The sequence below is a fragment of the Herpailurus yagouaroundi genome, unplaced genomic scaffold (assembly GCF_014898765.1).
Source record: "Herpailurus yagouaroundi ecotype Mexico unplaced genomic scaffold, PumYag 100, whole genome shotgun sequence".
NCBI classification, from domain to species: domain Eukaryota; kingdom Metazoa; phylum Chordata; class Mammalia; order Carnivora; family Felidae; genus Herpailurus; species Herpailurus yagouaroundi.
In genome coordinates, this window is record NW_024412391.1 from 28,514,940 (window position 1) to 28,537,878 (window position 22,939).

The window sequence follows — 22,939 nt, forward strand, 5'->3', positions numbered from 1 at the left end:
TGTACATTAGACTAATTTAAGAAACTTGGTTTAATGTGATCTTTTTATTTTTTGATATTTTCTTCTGATATTATTTCTCACACTGCATGTTGTTTTACTTTTGAAATAGTCATTTTTCTCAAATGTTTTGATATTTTGACTGGTTTGCTTATTTTCTTCAGGGAATATTGGCTACTGTGAAGGGCAGTATATATGAGGGAAGGTCAGAGCACAGTCCACTTCAGTCTCTATGATCTCAGTAGTGGAGATGTGAGTAAAATCTAGAATGGAGAACCTTAGATAACAGGAACCACTGGCAATTGCTCCTCACCTCAAAGAAACTTCTGAGATCAGGAGTTCATGTTTCTTAACCAGAAATTAAGTATTGTCTGGAGGAATATGTTCTGCCTCATTGAAAAGATTTTATGATAAATTCTTTATTATATGTCTTTCAAATTTGTGATGTTATTAATATAATATGTTTCCCTATTGCCATGTCAAAGGTTTTGCTTTACTGAAAAAGTAATTTTTTAAAAACCAGAATGATAAATATTTCTTCATAAAATATCTATCCAATTTCCTACTAATCAAAAAATAGCACGTTAGTTAAGTATCGTATACCTTTGAGAAAAGTACATATAATTTGGCTTTGTAAGCCTTTTCAAATGTGTATGTAATTTTTAAATATTCACTAACATTGTGTTCTTATATATTTTAATGGAGAAAAGGCACTATAGGTAACATGAAGTATAGTACATACTTTGAAATTGAACCCAATTATCTAATGATATTCACAAAGTGATCAGCCATTTGCATGAAATAGAGTAGTACCTACAGCATAAAATTAAATAGGATATTAATCATTATGCTTTAGGGTATAAATTAGACTATAATCAAGGTCAGGAGTTGATGTAATATACCTATACTTAAGCAGGGTTATATTCATTATCAGATTTGCAGCCCCATTTCTATTTTAGGTATAGTCTGACCAGGTAATATGGACCCAGAGTAATGCTATAGTTAGGACCCTATCACTTTATTGTTGCAGTGTATATGTAATATGGCTCCTTTTCTTCTTAAACATTTTTGCAATTTGCCACTGCTGCATTGAAATCCATCTGAATTCAAACTCTTCAGAGAAAAGTGCCCTTTCCCTAGTTCCTTCCCTCTTCCTTCCCCCTTACTCCCTATCTTTTTTGTTCAGCACATCCATTATGCTTCTCAAAGGCACAGCGGAAATGTACAATTCAGGTTGGTGATGCCTCAGCTTATAACCAAAAGATTTTCAAAATGGTCTTGGAAACTTAACTTTTACAATATGACTAAGTGACTCACATGTTAGGGAAATATCTGCTTTTATGATTTCTTCCTAATTGTATTGTTGTGATATAAGCACTCATCATCTATCCAATTTGATGAACTTCATTCCTATTTTTCAGATGAGGCAAGGAGAAGGAATAAATACCCAACTTAAGTATTCCCTTCCAATATTTATGAATTAAAAATATATTTTAAAACAATGAGTTTATATAAAATAAAGATGAGGAGTCTTAATAGAGAAAATAATGAAAAGAATCAGTATATAAAAATATATATCAGAATACCACATGCCGTCTATGATGTCCTTATTGAAACACACATTCACATATATTAGCCTGATTTCCACTGTGTTTTCCAACTTCTTTTCCCTCAGAAATACACAACATTTTTACATATAGTTTAACAGGTTGTTATGTCAGAATTAATTTTGGTGTTAAAATGTTCTTTCTTCACATTTATTTTCAGTCTCATTTTAAAAGTATCAAAAAATTTCCCTCCGTTTGAATTGGAGTTTTACAGAAAATAGGAATAAGGAGTTACGGTCTCTGTAATAATCTAGTTATAGCTTTATTTGATTACTTGTATTGCTTCTAGTCCTTAAGGAAAGGAAAAAGTGACTACTTATTCAGTTCTTAGTTTACTGCCCCAAAATGAAATACTTAGAATGGAAATATTTTAAATATTCAAATCCTACATTTTAAATGTGGCTTGCCCTGGAATAATGAGCATTAACTTGAATTATGAATATTATTTAAATTAAAATTTCTTGGGAAGTCAAATCAATAAGCACATTTTAAATAATAAATTGGTACAATTTTCAATTGTGTTATAAAGCATCTTAGTTTTCTGAAAAATTGTTCTCAAGAAGCACATTAAGAATTGCAGTGTTTCTATAATTAGATGTACCCTATATCCACTAGAGGCAAAAGCAGTTTTAGACTACTTTGGGTTACCAGCTGGGATATTTATAATAATCTAGAACATTAAGTGTGCAATGAGAAAAAGTATGCCTTCCAGGAAGGAAAGAAAGTTTCTCACTTAATTACCAGTGTAAAACACCTCTTGACTGTGAGTTGCTGGTAGCGCTGATGGTATTAAGAAGGCTTCCAAAATGTTCAACCATTATACCTAATTTATGGTATGAAACGAACTTTCCAGCTTTGCTAATATGTATATTGATTTTGTCAAAATAATTTTTAAAATCTTATTCACTTATAACAAGGTAATGTGCAGGTCAAACTTCTATAACTTTGTAAATATTAATCAGAATTTCCTTTTGTGAATGAACTCATTTCTCTTTTTGCTTAAATATAGATAGCTTTTTTCAACATATCCATAAGCATCCCATAATGATTTTAAAAAGTCAATGTATACTCACTCTTGTTTAAAATGAAAATGCTATTTACAACAAATTATTATTAATTAAGTGGAAAATTTTAAATATGCATCTAAATATATCAATGTCCACATATGGTTTGATTCATCTTTTCTTTCCTTTCCTCCAAAGTTATCTGGAAGTATTTTGGATGTGTATAGTGGTGATCAGGGAATTTCTCCAGTTAATATGGGCCTTACAAGTGCTTCCTGTCCAAGTAGTCTGCCAATGAAAAGAGAAATTACAGGTAATGTTGCTTTCATAGTTTTATCCCTTTTAAAGTCAACTACTTAAGTTATAAGTGACACATACTACCAAGCTGAATACGATTTTTAAAATGTTATCAAAATAGTTAAAATGGGAGAAATGCAGATAGTAAATTCACCTTTTTTTTCCAATGACAACCAAACAGCACGTTGATATAACTTATAATCCAATTGAATTCACTATTTTAGGAATTGGGGAAATATATACATATGCTCTGTGTATATATGTGTATATAACAACTTGACTAAGTTGTTCACTTAAAGTTGGTTCATTTTGATTTTGAATACATGCAATTTATTAACATGGTTGCAAAACAATTGATTAGGGGAAAAAGTTTTTTCTCTATGTAGATTTGATATAAAACAATTAGATTGCCCCCTTTTTACCCTGTTTTATGAATTTCATGATAGACTCACATTTAATTTTCTCAAATAGGTAAAAAAAAAACCTCTCAGTTTTCAATAGTACATTTCAAATTTGCTACAACTCAAAAGAATTGTAGGGGAACTGTCAAGTTCCTCCAATATATGGATGAAGAAATCAAGGGTCAGAAGAGTTATTTTCACAGTCATACAGCTGATTTGAAGCAGATGTGCATCAAAATAAGAATTTCCTGACTTAACAATGTCCAGTGTTAGTTCCTCCATAAAAATAAAATAAAAAGTAAGTTGAAATTTCTGTAATAAGTTTTTAGTTTGGAGCCCAAACATTGATCTTTAATAAGTTTTTCAGAGTTAATATTAACAAATTTAGTAAGTGTAATATGTCTATTCTTGGGGTCTAGCCAATATCTCAAAAATTTCTATGCATACAAATTATTTAGATTAAAATGAATTAATATAGTTTTAAATAAATTAATTTAAATAATCATATTCTTATGTTACCTGTTTTAAAAACTAGGGTAATGCAAGAAACACTGCATTAATTATTTATGCTATATAACAAATTATCCCAAATTTAACAGATTGAACTAATAAACATTTATTATTTCATATAATCTCTATGGGTCAGAAATCCAGAGGTGACTTAGAAGATTGGTTTTCAGAGCACCTTGGTGGCTCAGTCGTTTAAGCATCTGACTTCAGCTCAAGTCATGATCTTGTGGTTTGGGAGTTCCAGCCCTGCATCAGGCTCTGTGCTGACAGCTCAGAGCCTGGAGCCTGCTTCAGATTCTGTGTCTCTGTCTCTCTTTCTGCCCCTTCTCCTGCTTGCACTCTCTCAAAAATAAGCATTAAAACATTAAAAAAGAAAAAAAGAAAATTTGCTCTCCTTCAGTCTTTCATAAGGTTGCAGTCGAGATGTCATCCAGAGGTACAGACATGTGACACTAGGTGGACTAGAGGATGTGCTCCTAAGACAGTTCACTCATGTGTCTTGCCACTTATTCCAACTAGTGATCCAAGACACACGAAAGCAGAGGCTGGACATACCTTTTATGACCTAGTCTTGGTCCACAGTGGTCTTTTCCACAATATTCTGCTGGTGTCACAGGTCATCCCTGTTCAATGTGCAAAGGAACCACTAAAGGTGTGAATGTCATGAGAATCATTGTAGGCCATGTTGGAGACTATCACAAATGCTTAAAACCATGTAGCACATAAAGTATCATTTCTTGGAAGTGTGGAGTTATTTGATAGGAATACCTGAGAAGTATAGCTAGTTCTAGCTCCAGGGATATAGAAATCATAATTATTTATGAAAAATGTAGCTTGTAAAAATTTAGGTTGGAATAATTTTGAATAATCTTAAAATTCTTAAAATAATAATAATGATTGAGCAGTTTAACATTTGCTATGCACTGTACCTCTTTTCATCATGACAATGATAATCAAATAGGTATTAAATTATACCAATTTTGCAGATGAGGAGTTGAGACACAGAGAATTTAGGTAATAGATTTCATATCTATGAAATGGAAGGCCAGAATATAGATCTAGGTTTTACTACTCAAAGTTTAAAATGCTCACTATTACCTCTTACTTCAAGAGTACTTGCTCCAAATTTCTAAATATTTGCATAAAAATATTATTATGGCACTTGGAGTAGGTAATATAGTATTTTCACCTACTATTTCTGAATTATATTGACTAGAGAGGTTGTAAAGTATAACTAAGTACTCTCTGAATTATCTTCTTTTTGATCAGAAACAGATACACGAGCTTTGGCAAAAGAGAGACAAAAAAAGGACAACCACAATCTCAGTGAGTATAATTTCCTTTTTTCTAAAATTAATAATAATAATAATAATAATAATAATAAAGGAGGAATTGCATAGAGATTAAAATATGTGGTCTTTTATTGTCACTCCATAAGTATTTTGAGATCACATAACCAAAATTAATAGTATATTCTCACTGGTTGAGCTATTTTAGGAAATTTAAATGATGTGAACTCTCAGAAAAGCTACATATTTTACAAAGTGAAACATCTCAAATGTCTCCTTGATCACTCTGTCTGTCAAGCAGGCTGGGTGTGACAGAGACTAGTGCATTTAGTTACATTTGAACTCTAGTGTGACTCATTGACTGAAGGAGATGAAAGTGGCTTTAACAAAATGTACATCACTTAAAAATCAAGAAACAACTCCATGTTCTCATCTTTCTGTGTCAATCTGCTCCTCCCTTTCTAATGATAAGTTATCTGAAAGGTATTGCTTATGTTGTACTGCTGAATTCTACCTCTGCAAAAAATGTCTCTGATGCCTTCCTGGGGGTCAGTTTGACTCTGATAAGGGGTCACATGAGATGGAGAAATATAAGCAAGGGAAGTAGTTTAGCAGCAATGTTGAGCTTGATAGTGTTTGGTCATGTCTTAAGTACTTAACTGTGTCAAGTGAGCTTGACTAATTGAGTGTGAAGCCTTTCTGTTTTGGAAGCCAAATAAAAAAATGACAAGAGAATAAGAATAAAAATAAATAAAACCATTAAAGCTCTAAAACAAACCACGAATGTTCTTACATGTGGTTAGCTGAAATTGATTCTACATGTACCTGTGAACCCTGCATCATATTGCACTTCCTGCATCACAGAGCGATCAGAGTCTTCTGACTATGAGATTGTGAGGGAAGAGCTGACAAGTGGTTCTAACTGTCCTCAGGGTCGTTGTGGAATGACCTGATTCTGATAGCCCTTAGTGGTAGAGCAGATAAGCTTTGGTCCAGATTATGAGACAAGTAGAACATGAGTAGGGGTGGCTAGTTGTTGATAGAAGGGATTCATGCAGCAAGGAACTATGGGCTTCTCTCTCAGTTTTAAACCTGTTAACTCATTATTGCTCTCCTGTTCTTTGCTTCTCTTCTCTACATCTGCAGTTTAAATAACATAAAGTATGATAGGCATGTGGTATGTCCATTGTCAAGTGTTTTCTAATCTGGATTCCCTTACCAGGATATGTAAGATATTTTGGAGATATCAATGTTAAAAAATTTTAATATCATATTTTGAATATGATGAATCTAGAACAATCCCTAAATTTGTGAGGATCATGTCAAGAGGACAAATGAAAACACACTTAGCAGAAATCTAAATTTTAAAAGTTGTAGGTCAAGCTCAATTAAAATATGCTCTGTTCTTTCTAAAGACTGGAAATCCAGGTGTGAATTCAGAATTCTCAGATCATCAGAGCTCTGAGGGAAGATGTCAGGGTGAGGCAAAGCCAGCCTTCAGCCATCAGCCCATCTCACTTCTCTCCCCACTCCTTGTTCCATTCTGTGCCACCAGTGGCCTCAGACATGAACGTGAACACTCATTTTATACATTTTAGCTCCACACCCACCTGTTTAAATAACTTCCCCTTGTCCACATCTTGAGCCTAGAGGTGAGCACACTGGTGTCATGGTCCTCACTCAGAAGGGTGGACTAAGAAGTGGCCTGCACAGGCTCTGGAAGTGGGCTCAGGGCATTGGGAGGATATTCCTGGAGCAAGTTACCCAATGTAGTTTGACTCTGTGGCTGACTTGCTCACTGGGAAAGGATGTGGTGAGTATGGGTCCAGGATAGGGGCCTCTCTCACCCTGACCTAAGGACAGGAATGAATGAATATATCAAAAGTGTGAAGAGTGAAACCACACATGGCATAGAGTAACTTGGTAATTTCTTAAAACTTGACTGCTTTACAAATAACTACTACTGGGTATGAAAACATTGAGGAACCAAAGTTCTCATTATAATTAGCCATTAAAAATTTATCAAGCACAATCTAAGAAGAGTAGAGGAGGAACTTCTGATATTTTACATAAGGTGCATGTAAATAATAGATTTGGGAGAAATATTCTAAAACTAAACCAGTTCCCTATTTTGAGGTAAAACTGTGAACATCCTTCATAGCTATTCTTCATCTTATATTTAACAGTCTGTTTTATAATATAGAAGTGAGTATGTGTGAACATAGAATTATTAATAATTCTTACTGTGAAATATGTATGTATTTCTATCAGCTGTACCTTTGTTTATTTTCTTTTCTTGTTTTTTAATGTGGTATCATTGTTTTTTGAATCACATGCATAGGGAAAACAGGATCAGCAAAGAGGGAAAACAAACTCTCTCAAGAATCAATTATATTCTAATTTTAGAGTAATCCCAATATATTATTACTGAAGGTCAAATCCATTCATGGTGAATTGCTTTGTACAGACAATTGTTATTCTTTCATGACTTTCCTTGTTTCTGGTAGCAGATCTTAATTTTCAGCATGTATAAAGTATTTTCAAATATTTTTGATATATAATTTTCTTCTTCTTCATGACCTTCTTCTTCCTTCATTTCCTGGAAAACTTTTAAAATGTTACTTTTAGAAGAAAATATTATATAGAAGTATATGTTGTAGTTCTTGATTCTAGGAATATAGCATAGACTATAAGACTACATACACTATACTCTGTGAAACTGCTTTTGATAGGGGTCAATATAGGAAACGCTCTACTTATTTGTATATCTGACATTTATTGAACATTTATTATATGCATACAATTTCCAAAAGTAATGAATTCATGGAAATGCAAACAGAGAAAACAGTCTCTGAATAAGAATTTATACCAGTAGTTCTCAAAATGTAGGACCTAAACAAATAGCATCAACATCACCTGTGAGTTTGTTAGAAATGGAAATCCTTGGGCCCCAACCCAGACCTACTAATAGGTTTGGGATATAAATCCATTTTAACAATCCTTCCACATATGTCTCATGCCTGCCAAAGTCTGAAAACCACTATTCTATATATTATTGAAAATTTTTAGGTTAGAAAAATATATTTACAGTCTTATCAACATTTGTTTAGCATCTCCTATATGCCAAGCCCTCTGAAGACAGAAAAATGAGGAGTAAATTGCCCCTGCCTTCAAGGAAGTTACAGTCTAGTTGGGCACACACGCCTACCATGTGCTAAACTTTGTGTCAGGCCTTCAGGTATTGTATGAGAAGAGTAGGCATGATGTAGACCTCAAAAGATTATGATCCTAATGGGCTAATCCGTATGTGAAGTGATGATCCAATAGGATAAATATATATATATATATATATATATATATATATATAAATGCAAATATATTTTTCAATATGGATAAGTATTACAGCTTTTCAAAAAAGTGAAAAAAATTGTTTTTGAGAGAAAATGTTTTGAAAACATAGTCAACAATAGAATCACAATTATAATATTGTTATCTTTATTTTTAGAATTAAATATATTTGAATTTTTATTTTATTTTTGAATACTCTTTTGACTATATGGAAATTATTTTGCTAAATGTTTTTTCAAGATTATTAAGAAAGTTTACAGCTGACCAAAAGTGAATTGTGCTTTAATGAGAATAATCAATGATATTTCTTTTTTGATAGTTGAAAGAAGAAGAAGGTATAACATTAATTACCGAATCAAGGAGCTTGGCACTCTTATTCCAAAGTCTAATGATCCGTGAGTTCGACAGTAATTTCTATAATAATGTTATGGTTTGAATAACTCCCCCTCCCCCAAAATGGATCGGAGGGAGCAGGGGGACGGGAGAACCAATTACTAGGAAACTAAGCAGCTTATGGTAAAAGTAAGACTACTGCTGGTCTTCTTGTTAAGTATCTATTCGAGACTGATGGTTATTAGACGTCAAGGTTGTTATTAACATTTGTCCTTCTGAGATGTAGGAAATAGTGAAATTATTTCTTCTCAGTTCATAGCAGGTCTTTCTATATGACATCAATATTGGCAAATTTAGTGGCAGTATCAAATGTTGTTTACGACACTGGTATACTCAATTTATGGTTATAGCAATCCTTCCAGCGTAAAATTTATATGCACATGGACATTGAATTGTTGGGTTTTCAGTGGTCTGAACGTTCTGGAGGCAGGCAAGTAAAAAAAAAGAATTGTAAAAACATGCTGATTGATGCCAACCAATAATTGGTTATTGTAATTAAATTTTCAGCTATGTTTTGGTGTCATCCACACTCAAAGTTAATAAACAAGACATTTGAGGTTGCAAGAACTACCTAATTAATCAAAGCATCAAGTTAGAATGTTAAAACGTTTCTCTAAAATATAGAAATATGTTGTATTACATTAATAATGACTTGAAAATGTTTCATTCAAACCGAGAACTGCTCTCTCCTGATACTGGAGATCATCAGTTATTCAGAAACAATGATGTTCGATATGGTGATATTAGTGAAATTTGTAAATACTCTTTCCCTGAATCCAAATGTGCCAATTCATTTAGACAATTCAATAATTTGTGATAGAAAGAAGTGTAATATTTATCCTTACGGGCATATTAGATAGAGAAGACATCATGTGGAATGACAGAAAGGCTCTGGATGGAGAATCTGAAGAGCTTGGTCACAGTGTAGGTCCTACTGGTAACTCTTCAAATCTTTCAAAGTCCCTAAGCATGCAACTCTTTCTATTAGTAGAAGAGAATACCCATTTTCCTGATAGGTCTTATTTTTTTTTTAACACATAACATATAAATGCACATTTATTCATCAAAAATATAATCCAAGGCCAAGCTTTTTTGTTTGAATATGTGTTGTAGCTTTTCTTTCTTACATAAACTGCACTAAAATGTATAGTCTATTTTAATTTCTTTAAAATAAAACAAACACATACACAACCTAATTACAGATGGACTTTTAAAAATGCTTATGCTTTTTGTGACAGCATATTTTTAAGCAAGCAAAGTTTACTGACATTTTAATTGAGTTTTTCTAAGGCTTTTAATATAATCTTCCTAAAACAATAACTATTTTAAAAAATGTCTTCTTTTATCAGCATTCATATTTCATTAGCTAATGTACCTATAATTTAATTATATTATCATCATAATAAATACAATAGGCATTAATTTAATAACTTATTAGTAAGTACACAGTACCACAATGATAACAGAAATACTTGGACATATCAGAGGGTGGCCTATTGCCCTCTATTACCTACTTTGTCCTAACAACAGTCAGTGAGTGTCACAAAGGAAATGCAGAACATTAATTAATCTTGAAAGTGATTGGATAAAAGTCAATTAAGAAAAGTTCTAACTGGTGGAGCTAACCCACAGTGCCAGGGAATAGTTATATGCAGAAAGCACATGAGACTTTAAGACTGGATTTGGAACCCTAACTGACCATCTTTAGATGTCACCATGCCTGTAAGGCACCAATTGTATGATTGGGTTTTTATAAACATAAAACCAAATAATATATATGAGAATATCATACACATTATAAATCTTGTGTGAGGGATTATTATTCTATATATTTATAGAAAATTTGGTTATAAAAAGGCTTCTTTCTACTTCTAATTCACTGTCTAGAACCGAAAAGGCAAGCTTTTCATGTAAAGGGCCAGATATTTCTAGCCTAGAAATAAATATTTCTAGCCTAGAAATAAATATTTCTAGGCTAGAAATAAATATTTCTAGCCTAGAAATAAATATTTCTAGCTTTGTTGGCCATATAGTCTGTGGCAACTTTCTAACTCTGTTATTGTAGCATGAAAGCATACATAGACAATATGTATATGAATGAACATGGCTGTTCCCACTGAAACTTTATTGACAAAAATAGACTGTAGGTTGTAGTTTGTCTACCCATGATCTAGAATATAGAAGATCAATTTACCATAGAACCATATCTGAAAGAGATTATCATTGGGAAAAGTTTATTGTAAGCATTCTTAAGTGTTTTTCTCTTCTTTATGGATCTCAGAAAGAGGTATGATTATTTGTTTTAATTGTATTATGTTGTATGTATGGAAATGATATTTATTTTGGGTCTAATTGAAAACACATTAATTGATCAGATGGTAATGATATCTATATGTGGCTCTGCACACATAACATAGACAGAAGAGATGCTTAACTGTTAGCTCTGTTATTTCAGACATCCGATACCATTTCTGTTTCAATGCATCTTATCCCTTGGCTTTTGGTGGCCTCGCCTAATACCCTAGTTCTTCTTTTTAGGGTCCGCCAACATGAGTCCCATGGTTGAATCCAGAACATAGCCTCTTTAAAACTTGGATCTATGGGCCTAAGGAGTAGTCACTTGTTCTATGAAATTATTTTGGATTCATTTGTTAAATTTTCAGACACCAATATGGATAATCTAACAAGTTATAGAAAATTAATTAGTGGAGGTAGAGTGTGGGGATAAAATAGAGGAGGCAAGTTTCATTTTGAAGAAATGTTATTACTATGTTGTGACAATTCTGAAATTAACAAGAAGTGGATCAAAAAAAATAAAACAAGATTTCAGTTTGAGTTTAATACGTTTCATACTAATTTGTTGTACCATTTCAAACCATTTGTTTGTAACCATTACAATTCATAAGAATTTTTAGGGGTGTTTGGGTAGCTCAGTTGGTTGAGCATCTGACTCAATTTCAGCTCAGGTCTCAACCTCACGATTCTTGAACCCAGAGTCAGACTCATGCTGACAGCATGGAGCCTGCTTGGGATTCTTTCTCTCCCTCTTTGTCTGCCCCTCCCCAGCCCATGCTCTTTCTCTCCCTCAAAAAAAAAAAATAAACTTAAAAAATGAAATTCATAAGAATTTTTAAAAACAAGAAATATATCAGATTACACAATTATCTAATATGGGATTTTTCAGATGTGTGCTATAATCTATTAATGGATCACAAAATCAATCACATGAGAAAGATTCAGCATTTTTAAGAAAAGAAGGAAGAATAGTATTGGTAATATTAGAGTATTACATATTACACCTAAAGGGAATACTAATATGTGGTGAAACATTTTTTTGCAGATTTATGCACTGAGAATACACTGGTTCATGGTAGAAAACATAGTTCTTATGGGAGACACATTTGAGAAAGTGTGAAATCCACAGATTTTCAAAAAGAGCATTGAATTAAGTGAGGAAAACTGGGTCTCATCTTCTAAACACCACGTGCTCTTGGGCAAATAGCAGAAACCATGAAGTGGTTGACCTCTGAGGACCTTTCCAGCTCATGATTAGAATAAAGTTAGTGGTTGGCTTAGGGAATAGGAGCCAACACCTAGAGACATTTTGAATTCTATGAAGTTGCCATTTTTATGTATAAAAAACATTTGGAAATTTGTATTTCATTGCTAGGTCAGAAGGGTAAGGTCAGAAAGGAAAATAATATAGTGAACAGCTATAGTTGAAAAAAGTTATATGCTGAAAAAAATTAAATGAGAAAACAAACAACCAAGGAACGACAATCTCTTGATCATTGATTGGAAAAGAAATGAAAACCAAATGAAACTAACAAACATGAAAAGTAAGAGCTTCCACAGATGTGTGGTAGTGGCCCACCTCATATATGCCTTATATAATCATATTTATAAAAACTCATATTAGTGGAGATAAAATATACTGTCAGAGTATGAATTATTCTATTGGTGCTAGCAAATTACTCTTGTTTTTCTGCTTTGTTATTTATAAACTGGATGACAGTTTTTTAACTAAATTGATCTGGTTTTTTTCCTCTGTTGTCAGAACTTGCTCCTGCTTTTGTATAAGAATGGTGGTTGAAGCAGTAAATGAGACTTAGGAAGACTTTCTAAATTAGAAGTGTAAAACGTTGATTGAAGGAAAAAAATATCAAACTTGTTATGGTGTCTTCTTTCTTTCTTCTTTATTTTTTAGTGCTTTTAGGTGGATATGCTCTCCTAAGATGACAACAGACTGTATTCTCCATAGTTTACCCTGGCCACATTCCTAATCTAATGTGTGCATTAGAATGCATAGCTTTTAACTCCTAAAAGTTTTAAGTTCTTCAAGGAGAATCATTTTGTAGAAAATGAAAAGCCAGTATCTACATTTATTCCTTAGGCATGCCTTTATGTGTATTAACGTTGCTGTCATAATCAATGTTTTTAATGCCTAGCTGCTTGAAATTATCTTGAGAGAAAAAAATCTCCTTAATAAATTTGGAAAACAAACATATTTTTTAATGTTTATTTATTTTTGAGAGAGACAGAGAGACAGAGCACCAGTGCGGGAGGGCAGAGAGAGAGGGAGACACAGAATCCTAAGCAGGCTCCAGGCTCCGAGCTGCCAGCACAGAGCCCAATGCAGGGCTTGAACCCATGAACCACGAGATCATGATTTGAGCCAAAGTCAGATGCTCAACCAACTGAGCCACCCAGGCACCCCAAAAACATTTTTAAAAGAAACCTCATACATTAAAATGGTTTTAAAATAGAGTGAACTTGAAAAAAAATAATGCAAATGGTATCAGGTAGAAATTGTTGGAAGACTCATTGTGTGACTTCTACAAGCATTTTGAAGGTTTATTTTAGACCTAAATAAACATCACCTTAAACTTCAAAGTTGACCAGAGGTATCCTTTTCCTGTTATTTCTTCTGTTCTTCAAGTTTTTCCTCTAATGAGAAGAAATGAAACAAAATTAGTACCATAAGCCTTCTGCTGATGCTTAGAGTTTTAATTCAGGAATCCAATACCTTTTTGAGTTACAGGTACTTTTTTAGTTTAATGACAAAAGTAGCCTCTTTCTGCATAACCTTCCCATCACCTGCTAAGTCACTGTGAGTGGATGAGACCAGCAGCTCTTAGACAACTGGCAAAGCATTTGCACGCTTTAGACAGACTCTGGTAATGGGTTGGTGCCTTCTAACAGAAGATAGCTTAACCAGGCCCTAGTAAGCATTTTCACCTGCTGGTAGAAAAATGCATCTTCCTTTAATTTGTTATGGCTAATGGAATTATCATCTAACCTGAACATGCAAGGAGGCATGTACAAGTCAGATTTTTCATAAACTATATCTTCCCACTTCTGATCACTTAATGAATACATATTAATTTCAATATGTCTCATATAGATCATAGAAACCCAAAATACATGCAGTATAATATCATCTTAAAATTTTCCTACATGCTCACTGTATGTTGTATTAAAAATAATCTCATGACTCTAAACTAAAACTGCATCAAGGTTTACAACAGCTCTGGTGAATTTTTAGCGATTAGCTTGGCCTCATTCTCCACATGTATTCTTAATTCTCATATAGGATCAAATTCTTCGATGTATTTTTTTCAGATGTTAAAATCGGTAGCCTATTTTGTGATTCCAGATTTATCATTTCTCCTGTCTTAAAAATAAGTTTTAATAAAATATTTTTTCTGTGCTATAACCTGAAAGGTTATCTGGTTGTATTTAATTATATTTACTTATCTTAAACTTATTTAAAAATAGTCATCCGGTTTTGTAAAAAAGTATTGATGGCTTTTGTGCAGAAAAATTTGCCCAACGATTCTAGAAAGTTTTGCTCTATTGCTTAAAGTGATGTTGCCAAACTCTGATTTGTTTCACAATCACTCAGGATCACTATTCAGAAGAAACCTTTTTTTTTTCTTAGAAGCATAAAAGCAACCTTATTAGAAAGTAGGTTAAAAGATTGGTACATTTGAAATGATCTTAAAAAATTTAGGCTTAAGTCCTCAGTAATGTACATTTCCTAGTTCATTAATGCAGAAATACCGCACATAGATTTTAATCTCGGAGTTAATAATAAAAGCAATTTTCACTAAAAATATAAAAACTGTAATGGTAGAATCATGATATTGCATTTAGCTCTCCCACAAAAAGTCACTTTATTACTTTCTTTTGACACTTATTTTCATTCTGGGATTAATTTTACTATATAAGGGCTTCTTAACTATTCTATTAAAATTTCTATTCAGAAGCAATAATATCTAAGAGTGAATAATAGTCATGTAAATCATTATTTCATATTAATGTAAAAGATTTTGTAAGTTCTTATGAATTCTGCTGACATGCACAATTGTGAAAAGGTTATCTCTCCGTTCTGTAGTGATACGCGCTGGAACAAAGGAACCATTCTGAAAGCATCAGTGGAGTACATCAAGTGGCTACAAAAAGAACAACAGAGAGCTCGAGAATTAGAACACAGACAGAAGAAATTAGAGCAGGCTAACAGGCGGCTTCTACTCCGAATTCAGGTTTTTATAAAAATGTTGCCATGAACCACATAGCTTATATATGACTTATCCATCATCGGTTTTATTCATTGCCTCATTTATTTTTTTTCTTATTAACAATTACTTTTCCTTCTGAAGGATGATTTTATTGCCTTTTAGAAGCTCATGAATTGGGTTGTTTCAATTAGATTCTGATTAGAAGTCCAGGATCAAGGTGGTTTTGGAAATAAGTGAATGACAACAGCTAATTGCAAAATGCAGAAAATAGAACAAATTTTATAAACACACAGTACTATCCCAGCTGAAAAATAATAAGTAAAACATTTGTATCTCTAGATAAAACTGGACACTAAGGACTAAATTCTTCTCTCTCCCTTTTATTTCTTTAGTAACATTGCTATGGATTTCATTGCCCCAAGGCATATTGTGCCAGTATATATTAAGTCACTCCTCATCTGTTCACGTGACACAAAATATCAAAATATGGGTTTTCATAACTCCCAATGTTTTTAATGTGAGCATGCTTATTGCCAGGTAAAGCACTACTCTGTTTCCATGAAATGGTCTTATAGTGAGAAATTAATCAGGAAGAATAAGTGAAATATTTTCCACTATCTCCAAATGGCTGTATTGTAATCTGAGCCACTATGAACCATTATATGTTATGTATTCCTTAGACAGCAATGGGAGGAGAATTTTTTTTAATCTGTATAGTTTTCTCAGGGTTATTTTTCAGGTACTAGAAATATACTAGATTCCATTACTTTGCAAAGAATATTATAGTATGTATTACTCTTCATTTTGAATGCTTGTTAGTATTTTGTTTCTATTTCTGCTTTTCTGGTTTTCTAGAGTAAAATCAAACTTCAAAGTCATTATTTAATTATTCTCATTTGAAATTGCAGGAACTAGAAATACAGGCTCGTGCTCATGGTCTGCCAGCCCTGGCTTCACTTGGCACAGTTGATTTAGGTGCTCATGTCACCAAACAACACACCCATCTTGAGCAGAATTCAGTAGACTATTGCCAACAACTGACTCTGTCTCAGGGGACCAGCCCTGAGCTCTGTGATCAAGCTATGGCCTTCTCTGATCCTTTGTCACACTTCACAGATTTATCATTTAGTGCCTCTTTGAAAGAGGAACAAAGATTGAATGACATGCTACTGGATGACACAGTATCTCCATTTGGAACAGATCCTCTGCTGTCTGCCACTTCCCCTGCAGTTTCCAAAGAAAGCAGTAGGAGAAGTAGTCTTAGCTCAGACGATGGCGATGAGTTATAAAAAACAGACAGGCTCGATTCATCAACTGGGAAGCAATTCTATGCAGGTGCTATGCAATTACGTTCTGTTTCATATATTGCTTTGGCTTAATTTTTCCAAAAGGAATATACCGTTCAAGAGAAACTGATTATAAACGACAGAAGAATTCACAGGAAGAAGAAACATGGTGTTGAAGATTATTGAGAACAAAAAAGGAATTTTTCCTCTTTGACTAAGATGTCCAAATCTGCTTAAATTTTGTTTTTCTGGAAAGAGGTACAACGTAAGAAATAGCTCTCTACTGATGTTTTAAAAGTAGCAATGGAGTGATGTACCATTGGAACTAACACACTGCAGGGAGTAAACCTACTGAAATATACAAACCTTTTCTTATTCACTTCTAACTCCTTCCTAGTCCAGTCTTACCTTAGTTTTCAAGTATCAAGCTCAACAGACTTGGTAGTTCATTGCCTTTCTCCACTATCTAATGGGATGTGTTGGTTAAAGTTCAAATTTGATAGAGAAAATAGTTAAAAGACACTGTTATTTGTCACTTCTAATTGAAAAGTGAATCTATAATGAACATTAGAATTTTCCGCAATAAAATACCAAAAATATATAAAAACTTTGCTTTCTAAAATTAGGCCCTAATTCCTTTAGTCAGTTCAATTATAGTAATTCTAAGAATATCTTTGCATATTTATGGAGACATTCTATGTTCAAAGAAGGAACACACTGAATACTTTCCTTAAGAATCTGCACTGAAAATTTACCAATTCACACAAACATACACTTACACACAGGCACACAATGTAGGTAGTATATTTCCTTTTTGTTTTCCTTCACTTTTGTGATTTTCTAATCAGCATCAGAAACCACAGTCCAAATCATCTCTTTTTCAACAGAAAGAGATGTTGGATAATCAATTTCAGTAAGTAAAATACACACACACACACACACACACACACACCCCTACTAGGAGAATTCCTCAGCTATATAAAATTTATCACTGTCTCTAAAAATGCATGTAAATTAATTAGGTGATACTGTTTTGCTCCAAACTGACAACATGGAAAATTAGTTTTCCAACTGACAAAATCATTTGTAAAACAGACTCTTCGTTATTACGTTGAGCTCTGGAGGACAAATCTCCATTCCCATAAGTACTTAGAGCACCCTCTGACTTTGCTAGCTATGTTAGTATTTGTTAAAAATTGTGTGACTATAATGCTTTATTCAAAATTTTCTCTTTTGAGCTTGGGATTGGGGTTGACCTACCAAGGCTGTTGCTCAGTGCTGGACTTCTATGATTGCTCATCTGATCAATGAGTATTTTATGGAGAGATACTCAAACTGCAATGCATCCTGTGAAAATGTAGAACACATGAGCAAGATATGGTCTTACTCCTCAGAGAGTAACAAGACTGCATGAGAAACAACAGCAGAAGATAGAAGACACACGAATTAAACTCTACATGGTACAGTATAAGCTGTAAATATAGAAAGTCAGAGAAAATGAAAACGAATAAAGTTTGGAGAATCACAAACCTCTATGGGAAGGTAGAATGTAACTTATTTTAAAATCATAAATTTGGATAAGGGGAAGGCATATTAGAGAATAATATCAACCAAATGGTAAAAGTGAGAATAAGTTGAGGATGTGTCTTCATGGGACATTCGTTAGAAAGTTCCGGCCACCCTAGAGGATGCCAGCTTGAAAGTCCTGGAAAATAATATTGGCAACATGTTGTACAAGACCTTGAATACTAGAATGAAATGATATGGTATAAATTGATTTTTTTTTTTTACTGGAAGAGATAAGCCTAAAAATTAAAATGCTACTGTACATTACTAAAGTAATTTGGAGATAATCTTTCTTGACTATTAACTTTGGGATAACTTTTTGAAAGGGTGCTTTAGGTATTACATATAGGGAACTATGTCATCATGAAATTTGAGACATAATGCTAATGAAAGTGGGAACATATTAAATTCTTATGGTCTAATAATTACCTCGGGCTTAGCTTATAACATTAGTCCAGAGTTTGGAGAATTAAAATGATTTTTATTGTTTGACATGGAAAAATAATTCTAAATTTATGGGAATAGTCATTAGAGCCAGATAGATAAATTCATCTGAAATATGCCATGTGAAAAGAGCGATAAGATACACTTCCTCAAGAATTTTCAAGATAACATCATATACTTCTCACTTTATGGTAAAATCCCCCTTTATTATCTGGGTCAATAGTTTACTATTACAATATAAATCATAGAAAAGGAATACATTTTTGAGTCCATGTAAAACACATTCCAGATAGAGGCTGATCTCTATTTTCATTTTATCCAGTATCCTCATTTCTTCATATTCTGAGAAGACTTGCATTCATAGTGTCATTACTCCGTCATTATTTTCCATTTTGTTAAAATACTACTGCGCAACCCTGAAACACATTCCTCATAATCTTAGCTAATGGAAGAGCTTGCCACAGGTGGTAGAGCCTGGACAAATGAGATCTGGAAAGGGTACGACTAATATTTGCTGCTACTTTCAGATTGTAATAGCTACCAGGGGACTGTAGAATAGGTAATGGATTTTTAAAAACTGAGTAAAGAGTGGTGCTCTGTCACACTTAACTGAAATAGATTAAAAAATTAATTTTAGTCAGTAGTTCTTAACTTTTTAATGTGTTGAGAATCTAATGAAAGTTATCGACTCCCCAGAAAAATACAGAGTTGTATATACAGCCGAAAATTTGCATGTACCTGAAGGTTTTACGAACCTCCTGAATGTCTCATTGAATGCCAGATAAAGAATTCCTCTATCAGTTCTGTTACTTTAATGGATAGAATTGTAGCTATGTATCTCTCAAGAGCTAAGTGAGTAGTTAATGTTATATACAGTGATGGAGGAGGGAGCCCTAGTTATCTGTATATCACTCTCTCAACCCCCAAAGTGAGGAGGTTGCCTAGGAAAGTGAAAGTGTACCAAACACTAGACTATTCACAAAGGAAGTAGATCCTTCTTGTAAAGACCCCTACTTATAAAGTAGACCCCTTCCCCTGTTGTTTATATACCTCCTGTTATATACTCATGTTATATATTCATAGGCCAGTTTCTCTGTGATTATTTGATATAGTAAACATCTGATGTTAACATTTTAAAATGAGCATATAAATATCAAAAATATATAAATCAAAAGCAAATTATTTGAGTACCTAAGAATCAAGAGAGATCCTGGGGAAACTGATGGATGTCTAGAATATTTTTGTAGAAATGAGACTTACTACAGTAAAACAGGTATATTGTTTATCAAACAATTTTGTTACAAAAAGCATCGGCTATCTCTGGACTCTAATATACAATTAACCAAGCTTTGTTCATTCAAAGAATCAATGCATAATTGTAATTATAATAAAGTTTGTTTAAAATAAGATAAAAGTTTTATTTTAATTACTTTTTGTTATCTTTTCAAGATAATGTCTCATTCAGTCTTTTGTCTCTACTTATTATAAAATATTGGCTATCATCTTTTCATGGATTCACATTAAGCAGCCTTTCTAATTCCAAATTATCTTGAAATAACAAGTGCCTCCTATGAGTACCTCTTCCTATTTTTTTCTTTATTAGTGTCCTTTCCCATAACTTGCAGAATTTATATATACAGACTAACTTTTCTCAGTTTACGGACATGATATCAGTGACTATAGCCTTCTTTCTGTGGGTACAAAAGCTCTAAATAATAAATACCCAGATGAGCTAGGGACATTGAGAAATAGCCTTCCTCGTTTTTTTTAACTCATTTTTTTCCACTCACATGACTGTAAATAAAATATTTAATAGCTCTTACTTTAAAAAAATTAGGCATGAGTTTCTTGATTTGGCATGCTCATTTACCTTTATGTCAGGGGAGAAGTTAGATTTCTCAACGTTAAGAAGAATGTATTTTTTCTTTGTTTTGCTAGATTGAGTCATATTTGAATTTTATTATACTTCAAAGTATCATGAAAATACTTTTTTTGCGGTTCTGATATTGTGGAATTGTGATGTTTAAATTAATAAATGTCATAACTATAAGTGTTTTAATGTTTTTAAAATATCCCTAGGCTGATATTTAGTGATCTTATAATATCTAAGATGTAGATGAAAACTGGAATCAATTAATCATTTGCTGTGTTATCAGCACTAGATCAACCATCTGGGTTTCTTGAAAACACCTGAAGGATTGAATTTTGCTTCAGTATTGATAATGACACAGCCCATATATGCTAGATGGAATGACATCATTTGCCCTTCCAGTGGCCCGCATGTTGATAAGTATAAGATGTCAACTTGAGTTAGTGTAAGTTACATATACAGAGGTTTCATTAAATGTGCTTAACAAATACTAAACACATTTAGAGTGTTGCTGATCTAATGTGTCATATGACCTTCCTATAATCATTAGTCTTTGCATATACCTATATTTTTCATTTGTATAATATTTAATTTGTAAACAAGGAAATGATTAAAAAACTGATAAAAATAGTTATCTTAAAATTTTTCTGTTACCTTTTTTTCTGTGAAGTTCATAGAGAATTTGAGTGTATAAGAGATTATCAGAAAATACTTATTTTGATTAAAAAAAAAACAACCTCCCACTGGATTCAACTAACTGAATCATGAAATGCTACTATTCATTGTTGTATACATAAAAGGGAATGTTTTGTCTTCTTCTTGTGAAAGGATTTGTGTATGTATTTCTACATATCCAAATTGTTTCTCTTAACCCTCAGTAAAATGTGTTTTTCCTACATTTATTTAATAGGCTTCAAGAATAAAGCTAAAGACTTTTGTGTTTGCAATGCTACCTCCCCCATTCCTGCACTACCATTTTTTTTCAAAAATTCTGTATTGTCAACTTTATTTTTTCCAAATAAATAAATTCTATCTCTGTGTTATTTAAAACTGGTGGTTATACGTAACAAACAAATGAGAAAATATGCAAAAGAAATGGTAGATTATTATTTTGCTGAAAGAATTATATACGATCAGAAAGTTACATGTTATGTTAATCTTTAATATACTAAAGTTTAAAAACTAACTAAATTCAAGGATCTTATCTAACAGCACTGCAGTTGCTTATGGCATACAAGGCTAAAACTAATTTAGCTATTTAATCTTAATAATAACAATGTAGTTAAAAATCTTTGACTTTAATAGTGTTCTATATATATGAATAGCTAAAGTAACGTTCCTATAACTGTAATCTAACATTGCTTAGATCAAGAAAACATTGCTAGTGTAATGAGACCATAGAATTTGTAATTATTGCTATTTTTCATTTTTAATAACAAAGTATGTGTCTTATTTTATAGGAAAATGAAGAAAATTGGTGTATACTCTAATACATACATAAATCTTTGTGCACATGCTTTAAAAAATGTACCAATATTTTCTTCGTATATATTAAATGAATGCATACACTTATTAAATGCTTTAATGTACTTTTTACTCTGCCTTTGTCTATAGACTGCACAGGAAAATGCAGAATGTGGGTTAATCATCTGAAAGGATACTTAACAGCCCCGAGACTTCACAACTGACAACTGCTCACTACACAGTCCATGCTGAAAACAGTGATCCAATATTTCCCTATTAATGAAAATAATTGTTACATTCTTTATTTTAGTCTCCTGCCATCTGCCTTTCCATGCTGTTATGGTTTTGATTTATGGGAAATATTTATCAAACTCTTGCAAATTTGCTAACAGGCATAATTGTAAGTGAAATCACTAAGAAACTCTGCAAAATATTTTAATATACTAGATGGTCCCCAGACAATCTAAGATAAATAGAATACTGTATTTTAATATGTAAAACATTTTAAAGCTGCTAATTGGTATTGACTAGACCTATCCCTTGATAATGAAATTAATAAGGATTTCAGTTAAATGTTAAGACACTGTGATATTTAATACCATGTTTATGAATTTTCTTCTACATACCTGCTTTAAAAATAATAAAACAGGATACCTCTGAGTTGACTATAGAAAATAATATTTTATATTCAAATACAGGTGCATTCCTTTTTTTAATTTTATTTTAATTTTTTAAAATTTACATCCAAATTAGTTAGCATATAGTGAAACAATGATTTCAGGAGAAGTTATATCATATAAATATTTTTAAAGCATTAATCAATGCCAAAAAATATTGATCAATATAACAATTTATGTGTGGGAAGAAATAACCAATCTAATATAGATTTAAAAAGTCAGGATAACTTTTTTGGCCCTATACAGACTGAAAATTTGGATGACT

The 22,939-nt window shown here is 32.5% G+C and overlaps 1 protein-coding gene across 5 annotated transcripts in view; it reads left to right on the forward strand.

The window, feature by feature from the left end:
* TFEC (transcription factor EC) overlaps positions 1 to 22,657 on the forward strand; it is a 140,859-nt gene extending 118,202 nt beyond the window's left edge. For 4 of the 5 annotated variants that reach the window (XM_040472180.1, XM_040472182.1, XM_040472184.1 and 1 more), the window contains 5 exons: positions 2,807 to 2,921; positions 5,086 to 5,142; positions 8,773 to 8,848; positions 15,244 to 15,391; positions 16,276 to 22,657. In XM_040472180.1, coding sequence (XP_040328114.1) covers positions 2,807 to 2,921; positions 5,086 to 5,142; positions 8,773 to 8,848; positions 15,244 to 15,391; positions 16,276 to 16,656 — 777 coding nt within the window. In that variant the 3' untranslated portion in view covers positions 16,657 to 22,657. The remainder of the gene's footprint in view (positions 1 to 2,806; positions 2,922 to 5,085; positions 5,143 to 8,772; positions 8,849 to 15,243; positions 15,392 to 16,275) is intronic. The other variant, XM_040472181.1, reaches the window with a different exon arrangement.
* Positions 22,658 to 22,939: the final 282 nt, after the last annotated feature.